Below are 9,562 nucleotides of genomic sequence, written 5' to 3' on the forward strand. Positions count from 1 at the left end.
AGGAATTTAGAATGCAGGAAGGCTGGCTGCCCTTGGGCTCCATCCAAGACAGTGTTGTCACTCAACTACCCAAAGAGGGCCTTATAAGGCAGCTTCTCGTAGAAGGCAAATCTGCAGTAAACCCGGAGGGCAGGCTCTAAGGGAAGGATGGAAATCCTATTTAGCGGTGTGAGCAGATGCTGGCTTAGCTCAATCATTCCATCGCATAGGTCTAGAGCAACAAAGATTTTGAAACTTTTAACAGCTTCTTCCGTATGCTTCCCCTCCTCACTTAGGTTCTCTCTCAGCTCTCCGGAAGAGAAACTTTCAGACAGAATTCTCTGGACTCCTACAGGAGCATGGGATGGTATTCCACGTTTTTTTTTTTTTTTTTTTTTTTTTTTTTTGTTGTTGTTGTTGTTTTTTAAACCAGCAAGTTCTTCCTACTGTGTAATCTAAATGTGCATCATGGCTATGAATTCCAGGCCCTTTAATTCCATCTCCTGAGGAATTTTAGAACAGAAGGTCAGGCACCTTCCACTTAATAACTCATTCCTAACCATGAAGAAACATTAACTTGTTTCTTGGATGACTTTCTTTGAAAAGAATCTGAAGTCCTTTAGGATCCTTTTCCAAAGCTGATGATTATCTTGTCGAAAGTTTCTTCTGGCTTTCAAATCTCCCCTGAAATGCGGGGATTAAAACTGGGTAAAATAAGAATGAGCCAAGGTCCTGAGAGCTCAAGAAGGGCAAATGAGGCGAGAAAAATTTTAAAAGCTGGGGTAGACTTTTTGGGGGTCTGACTTCTTCTGTGTCTGATCTGAACGTGGATAGAGGAATGGGGATTGTGGGAGAGAAAGGAAGAGTCTCCTGAAATGAGAAAGTGTCTGTAATTCGGGAGCAGGGCTGGCTAACCAGCAAGCCATGTGAGGGGTCATTTATAAGAAAAAAGTGCAGCACCATGGGCTCATCTCTCCCAAGTAACACAGAGCTTGCCCCGGTAGGTAGGTTAGGGACCCAGATTTGACAATGCTGCTAAGATCTGGGAAGCTTAAGGTGTGAACAAGTCTAGGCATCTCTCGCTGGGATTATTGTAACTGCTTCTTAATGGGAGTCTCTGACCCCATTTTGCCCCTTTCCAATCCATTCTAAGGGTGGCCAACACAGATTTTTAAAAAGCGTACATCAATCGTATCACTCACTAGGTCCCACCGCTCTTGTGATCACCCCTAAACCTCGATGCATCTAAACGTTTCCCTCTATCACTGGGCTCTGTCAAGTGTGTAGCCACCTCTGCTCTCTCGTTCTGCAAGGAAGCCCCATGGAACCACGTGCCAGTCCTTCCGCAGCTAATAATACCCATCACATCTCCCTTTTAAGTCCATTCCAACTCCCAGGCCAGCTCTGCACTAGCCAATTCCTTCACATCCCTGTCTCAGGGCCTTATTCTATCTACAAGGAAGTCATTCCCGGCTCTTTTCCTACAAATCCAGATGAAGGCTCCTTCTACCTCTGGGTCCTGTGAGCCGTCTTATGATGTAACTGTGTTAGCTTAACAAAGTATTGCACGGACTTCCATTCTCCCCATCCCTGGAGATAAACCAGACACTTAATAATTTAATTTTTGAATCCCCGTTTCAACTTTCCATAGAGTTCTACAGTTCTGACGCCAGTCGTGACGTGTTTTTTCCATGCCACCAAGCAAGTCTTTGACACTCGTTGGGTGTCCTACAATCCTTTTCTGACACTGTCTGCCCAGAGACAGTGTTAGCTCGCACCGTTCAGTCCCACCAGACTACACCCACACCTTTCAGATGCCCATCACAAGTTCACAAGTCGTTTGTCACCTGTGTTTCTGACTGGCCACAGATGGGAGGTTCCAACCACTCCCTCTGGTTCAATTAATTTGCTAGAGGGAGTGGCTCACAGAACTCAGAGAAACATTTTACTCACAAAATTACCAATTTATTATAAAAGGATACAACTCAGGAAGAGCCAGACAGAAGAACTGTGTAGGGCAAGGTATGGGGAAAGGGGTATGGCTGGAGCCTCCATGCCCTGTCTGGGAGCACCACTCTCCCAACATCTCCAACGTTGACTAACCCAGAAGCTCTCTGAACCAGTCCTTCTGGGTATTTGTGGAGTCTTCTCTACATAAGCATGATTTAAGGATTCGATGACAATCATCAGCCGTCTCCCCTCCCGGGAGGTAGGGGAGTGGGCTTGAAAGTTCCCATGGAATCATCAAGTGGTTGGTTCCACAAGCAGGCAGCCTGCCCCTCCTCAGCCCCAAAGGCACTCATTAACACAGCAAAAGATACTTGACCACCCTCCACACTTAGGAAATTCCAAATGCTTTGGGAGCTTCAGGGTAGAAACGGAGGAGTAAGATCACGTATGTATTTATTATAAATCACAATATCACAAGTTCATACCTCATTGGTGGATAGTAATACAACAGGGACAGCTAAATGATAGGTTCATTTTTAGGTTGCTAACTAAATGAGCTTCTCAAAGAGCCAATGTTTAAAATCCATCAAATGAAATGAGTTTCTGAAAACAAAAATCTTTTTGCTGAAGCTTTTTCCATTTACACAACAGTTTCTGCAGCTCTGAACCTAATTCTTAGCATAAAAGGGACGGAGAAATGTTGGGATTTCGGGGGGAAACTGACCACCTAATGTTAGAGTTCAGGACAGCATCAAAAGGGAAGACAAGTCAAGGGTCAGATGTATTCCTTGGCCTAGACTTCAGGAAGGCAGAGCATACAAGGAGAAAAGAGACAGGCAGCAGGGTCCATAGCCTGCATTTCCAAATGGGAAGGCTCTTTCTTACATGGATTCCTTTGTTTAACCAATACGTAATTATCAAGTGTCCAACTAATCGCCAGCCACTGTGTTTATAAATAATTATAAGATGGAGTCCCTCTTTCAGGATGCTCCTGGTCTAGTGGGGAGGACAGACATTCCCAGAGCCCTGTGGAGACAGCGGGGAGTGCTCTGGGAACCCGCAGAGTTGGTTTTTCCCTCAGGAATTCTGGTCCTTTGGCCGAAATCGTCCCACGGATCCTCTGCGTGGCTTGGCCCAGCCTCACTTCACAGGGCTCCATCCCCAGCCTCCATCCCATTTCTCTGTTGTACATTCTCAGGGCACACACTGTTAAATGTGCTGTTTCTGTCTAAAGCTTTCAGTAAAAACCATGAGAGAGGGATCTTGTTTATTTTATTCAAGGCTGCTCGCCCGGAGACTAGAACACCTGGCACACTCAAAATTCATTCAGCGTATGTTTAAAGCACCTACTAGTGCCAGGCACGGATGTAGGCACAGATCAGGAAGCGAAAATTCCCTTTCCTCACGGAGCTTACTTTCTAGTTCCATAGTGACAACGCATATCTATTGAGCACTTTCTGAGGATAATCGCCACAACCCTGAATGTCATTGGTGACTCTGAGACAGGTATGATGATAATTCTTTTATTACAGTTGAGGAAACCCAGTCCCAAGAGGTCAAGTGATTTGCCCCAGGGTAAGTGACAGGGTTAAGATGCGCACCCGGGAGTCCGGCTCTAGAGCTCAGTGTCTTACTATTCTGGTAGAACGCCTCTTGCTTATATATACAGAGTATCTGTGCAATAAATATGGTTGGAAAATGGCTGGATGCTTCCAGAGAACCGAAGGAGGACAAGGACATCATCATGGGGGTGCGGGGTAAGGGTGGGGAGGGGAGGGTAAGTTGCTTCATGGAGAAAGGGACAGGGGCTGATCCTCGAAGGCCTGGAATTCAAAGGGTGGGAAATAGTGAGGGTGTGATTGCAAACAGCAAGCTGCAACATTCTGTGCCTGGACCATAAGGGGCTTGGGGAGAAGAGGCCAAAATAATACCATTATGGTCAAGAGCCTTGTATGCCCTGCTAGGTAGTTTGAACTTGGGTCCCAAAAGTACTAAACAGAGACCCGAAGTGGCTGCAACGCAATCATCAAGATGCTCGGATTTAAAGCACCACGAACACACCACGAACAAAAGGCGTCAACCAAGAATCGGAATAAAGGATCGCCCTGTTCTCTTCCAACGGAGTGATTTCGTTGTAGACCTCAGCACCTCCAGAACTTTTTATCAAACTGAATTGTCAAATCCCCTCTTCCACTTGCTCATGACATCAGGGACCTCAATCAGATCTAGTGGTTCTAAATTCATGATGGCAGTTCCAAGGTTTGAGATGATTAGCTCATTACCATTTGGACATATTTCGAGATGACGGCTTTGCCTCTCATCACAGGCAAAGAAAACAAGCAGACCAAGATCTTTCCCCAGACTGTAGGTACGTGGTGATCTCAGAAAAGAAGGGGACAATTGGGAGGGTCTCCAGGGCTCCAAGGAAAGCACTCAAGGAAGTGAGACTGCAACTTGTAGGGATAGTTTCTTACTCATCAAGACCAGATCTGTTTGTGCATCCGTGGCTGGAGAACACTTGTGTCAGCACATTGCTGACATGTACTAGATGCTCAATAAATGCTGGTAAACGAGATGAACAGCAACGCCCCCTTCCTCTCAGTACTCGAGGAAGCCTAACTCAAGTTTCTTCTCGGGGTAGAAATGGCTGGAGGAACCTAGAAAATGCATTTCCTAGTCTTTGCAGAGCCTTAGTACTAAATGGCACAGAAAGAAACAGCACTGTCAGGTTTGCCTGTCACTGTCAACACATCTCCACATCAGGATAAATATTATCAGGAGATCTGATTTTGGCCCCATTCATCTCTGTTGTAGAAAAGTATACTGGTAGACCTCACAGTCTTTTCTGCTTTCTCTGGCGTAATAATAAATGGTCCCAGGCACTAGACCCATATCTCTAAATTTAGTTTGGGAAGAAAAGGCTAATTTATGTCAAAGTTGCCAGTTTTCGATGCTATTTCCCTTAACATTTTCCCAGAAAAAAAGAAAAACCAGGTCCATATCTTCATGGGGTTTGCAGTCTGAAAAGATGCTGAGAAACTGGGTATACCCGGCAATCAGGTGATAGGACTCTTCTATGCGACTATTCAGTCTCAAGATTTTATAATCCCACTGTGTGTTTAGAGATGCACATAGTAGGAGAGAAAAAGGGATAAAACCAGCCAGAATCGGCAACAATGCTTAAACAATCACCCAGCAAACCTTCCGCTCTGATAAGCAAGTACAAATCATTTGGAAAGACTATGGGGAAAAATTCCCCTTGGAAGGTTTATAAGAAAAATCGCAGTATTTGGAATGAATTTTTAAACTGCACACATTTCTCTTTTCAGGAAATGACTGATAAATTAGATCCAAAAGAAAAAATGACTGTGTTTCTGTTGGAAAAGTCTGTGAATTATTTTGGGTTGTGATTTTCTAAGCTTAAGGTGACAGTAATCTAAGGAGTCAACAGTAAGTTAACACCACTTAAGGCTTTCAGTAGTGAACTCTGAAATTAGTGACATACGACCTATCAGAGTATGGACTTCTGGGAAAAGCTCTAAAAAAAGAATTATTTGGAAAGTGTGGGGAAAAGTCTGGGCTGTGCTTAAGGAAGCAACTGCTTCTGTCATTTTAAGAGAACTGTCTCCTTCCCTTTTTCTACATTGGCTGGGGCCAGGAGAGGGACTGCCAAGGTTGGATCTCTAGCTTTCCCTTGAAATTACTGCCTACGGAAAATGTTATTTCAGACAGAGTTAAAATCTCTGAGGTTTCTTTCCCCTTACAAGTCCAGACACTTATTTATTTTCCTCTTTCATTTATGGCAAGTTTGGACCTGTCTGGAATTAAAATAAACGATCTAACATAACCTCAAAGGCATTCCTGCTGAACAGGGCATCCTGGGGACGAGTTACACAAAAATGGGACAAGAAAGAAAACAATAGGGTCATAAGGTTCATAATATAAACTACATAAAAACATTCTTCCAAGAGTTTGTACTTCTTGCCCACAAATAGTTAGCTAGATTACTGTTTGAGAATCTTTAATTTCCAGTAAGTGAATTACTCTAATATTAAGAACCATAAAATCCAATTTTCAAAATTCTTACAGCCTAGCCAATTAAACGCAGGATAAATAACTTCTTTGAAAGTCCTTACTTTGCACTTCATCGTCAAACTCTTTCCCCCTCTCTGACTTCACTTCTACCTATCCACCCAAGCCAAGAAAGGACGAGAAAGAGGACATCCCTGGCTTTCCGAAAGAGTAGGGGCAGCTTTTGCGAATCCACTTGCCATCTGAATGTATATACACTCGCCAGTCCTCACTTCTGGGCGCACGCAACAAGCTATCAAATAAAACGAGAGAGAGAGAGAGAGAGAGAGAGAGAGAGAGAGAGAGAGAAGAGGGGGCGTCGCCCTTGCTTCCCGGAGGCGCCAACTCCTCCCCTCGCCTCCGTCTCCCCCCGGGATGCCCACTGGAGTCGTCGCGGGGCACCGCGACGGCGGACGCCCTGTCGGGTCTGATCCGCCAGGGGGCGCGCGGCCGCCGGGGCGGGGTCGGAAGGGAAAGCGCTCGTGCCCACCTTGCTCGCAGGTGCCCTTGCTGACCTGGGTGACGGCCTTCTCCCCTCGGCTCTCGGCCCTCAGGCTGGCGGCGCGCAGCTGGCACCCGCTGGGGTAGGTGACGCCGTCGCTGCCGCACACCGGGTAGCGGCTCTTGCACACGCACACGCCGCTCACCTCCGGGCCGCCGGCTGCTGCCCCGGCTTTACCCTTCCGCCTCTTGCGGCTCTTCACGCACTCCATGCCCGGCGCGCAGTGCCCCCTGCCGGCGCCGCCGCCCCCGCACGGCTCGCCCTCGCCGCGGGCGCACACCGGGCAGCAGCCGCACGCGTCTCGGGTCTCGCCCAGCGGACAGCCCCGCGGGGGCAGGGGCGGGCAGGCGGCCGGCTCGCAGGGGCCGCAGGCGTCCGAAGAGGAGGAAGAGGAGAGGGGCAGGAGCAGGAGCAGCAGGCCGGCGGCGCCGACGAGTAGGACGCTCAGCGGCGGCCGCTCCATGGTTAGGTGCGGAGGCGGCAGGAGCGCGAGTAAGTCTGGTCCCGCAGCCCCGCGCTTTAAATCCGGCGCCCCGCCCGGCCCGGCCTTGGGAACCACACCCCGGGGCGGTGAGAGCTCGGCCGCCCCGCCCGCGCCGCGCCTCCCGGGACCGCCCGGCTCCAGCGCGCCCCTGCCGGCGGGACGGGCTTGCGCGCGGGCCCGGGGCGCTCGACCTCGCGTCCGCTTCGCTCGCCTTCTGCCTCCCAGCGCGCCGCACCCGCGCTCAGGCCCGCGCCCTGCTCCCCAGACCCTCGGGGTCGCCCGCGGGGACGGCGCCTGTCCCAGCCCCGATGTGTGTACTTCTTGACGACAACAACGACTTCGTGACGACCCTGTGTTTTTAATCGATTAAATTCTCCTTGGGCCTGGGACACCTGACTACTGATGACTCTTTTACGAACAAATCGTGTTTAAGACGCCACGGGGGGATTTGTGTCCCCGTCGGCCACAGACCGGGTGTGGTCTCGGGTGCCGGGCTGAGGACAAACCATTGCCAACCACTCCTCTTTTTTGGAACTTCATAATTGACCCTTCCCCCTGTGCTCACTTATGCCGAGTCAAGTTCAAGTGTGAGTTCTGGAATTCATGAGTGAGCTGCTTCATCGCCTTGGGTTCATTCTAAATTGTGGTGGATCTCCATCACACCTCTCCAGAGAGCAGGGCACCGGCTGGGTGTGCCGCTGAGGCACCTGAAGCAATTTCGCCTGTAATCCCATGAGGTGTTTGATACAAACGACTGACATTTCCTCCTCCATCTCCCTGTAAAGTGCTCTGCAGACTTACCCTTGAAGGCTCTTTTTCTGAGAGTATGCGCTTATAAATCCCTCCTATCCAGACCTTTAAATTCTGTCCCTTTTTATTGAACATACAACACTGCAACGTGTGTCATTCTACATGTCTTTTAGTTCTTTAGAGTTCTTTTTTCTTAGTATAAATCTGAGGATTTATGGGATTGCTAACTCCAAGTGTGCGGTTCACGATGCCACCGGCAATATGTGATGTCACTCTCATAGGCTTTCCTAGGATTCCTTTGTAAACTTTTTTGAAAATTATACAATCACAAAATTTATTCAGGTAATAAAAAACGAAGCATCCTTCTCTCTAGAAAACCTAGCACTCCTTTTTGGCGTCTCCCTAGATATTCTGGGAAAGTGACACTTTTCTTTACAAGGTCATATGTTGACATGGCCATTGTTTAGGAACGATGAGAAGTCTTTGGAGCAGAGTTTTCCTAAATATTCTTGCCTTCGTCCCACTGTGAGATACAGTTTACATGACCCAGTATACGGTCCCAAATTGAAACAAATCCAGAGGGCACTCTGGTATTTCCTGTTCTGTTCCAACGTTGTGAGCTCTTTGGTCAAGTTCCGCTAAGTTGATGACGACCCACTGTGACTATCCTGTTTTACCTTCCCTGCAACCTGACCAGAGAATAAGGAGTCCAGGTCAAGTAGTTTACTTGAGAGGCCACATAAGGACACACCAGTTGCAGTGGGGTTTGGGGAGGCGGATGGACATGGACAGAAAGGGAAGACAGGCAGCAGAGGTGCTTATCAAGTTAGCTCCCAGGTGGGTGTGCAGCTGAATGAAGCCCTGAGGCTCTACACGTTGTGTGCGTGTTGGGGGGGGGGGGCATAGGGACACTGACAGCAGTTGTATGGTGTCCTGAAACCCTGCATCAAAGCCAGCAGTAAGAATGCAAGCGTGTGGGACAGTCGAATTCCTTTGTGGGTTCTCCCTGCCCAGGAAGCAGAAGAGCAGTGGCGTTCTTGTCACTGAAGGGGGCGCCTGGGCTGTGTGATAGCGCCAATGAGGAGACCTGAAAATAGGCACAGATGTGGTTATTCAGAAGGAGAAATGGCAGGAAAATGGAGCCTGAGGACAAAGCAATACGACAACTCCTTGCCTGCAAGAAAGAAGATGTCACCAATTCAACTTTCGTTCTAGTCCGTTGAAAGGCCTGGGTGTGGAGAAAGGATTATGTCATTTGCAAATAGAGGGAACTTTATACTTCTTCCTGTTTAATCTTGATGCCTTTTCTTTTCCCCCCTTGTCTAACTGTCCTGGGTAGAACCTCCAGTATAATGTGATAAGAATTGGTAAGAGTGGGCATCCTTGTCTTGGTCCTGACCTTAACCTTAGAAGGAATGCTTTCTTTCACAACTAAGGATAATGTTGCCTGTGAGTGTTTCATAGATGGTCATATTAGGTTGAGGAAATTCTTTTCTTTTCTTTTTTTTTTTAAGATTTTATTTATTTATTTGACAGAGAGAGATCGCAAGGAGGCAGAGAGGCAGGTAGGGGGTGGGGGGAAGCAGGCTCCCCGCTGAGCAGAGAGCCCTATGTGAGGCTCGATCATGACCCTGAGATCATGACCTGAGTGGAAGGCAGAGGCTTAACCCACGGAACCACCCAGGCGCCCTGAGGAAATTCTTTTCTGTCCCCCATTTTGTTGAGTGCTTTTATCACCAAGAGTTGGAATTTTAACTTTCAAATTGCCAAATGCCTTTTTTGGATCTATTGAGAGGATCAACTAAAGATGGGTTTCATTCCATTGA

The 9,562-nt window shown here is 48.0% G+C and overlaps 1 protein-coding gene across 1 annotated transcript in view; it reads right to left on the bottom strand.

The window, feature by feature from the left end:
• The window catches only part of IGFBP7 (insulin like growth factor binding protein 7), a 76,772-nt gene extending 69,748 nt beyond the window's left edge, over positions 1 to 7,024 (bottom strand). Inside the window, exon 1 of the mRNA XM_047719397.1 lies at positions 6,491 to 7,024. Within this exon, the coding sequence (XP_047575353.1) occupies positions 6,491 to 6,965 (475 nt within the window). The 5' untranslated portion in view covers positions 6,966 to 7,024. The remainder of the gene's footprint in view (positions 1 to 6,490) is intronic.
• Between the last annotated feature and the right edge of the window lie 2,538 nt (positions 7,025 to 9,562).

Source organism: Lutra lutra, chromosome 2 (genome assembly GCF_902655055.1).
Source record: "Lutra lutra chromosome 2, mLutLut1.2, whole genome shotgun sequence".
Classification (NCBI taxonomy): Eukaryota; Metazoa; Chordata; class Mammalia; order Carnivora; family Mustelidae; genus Lutra; species Lutra lutra.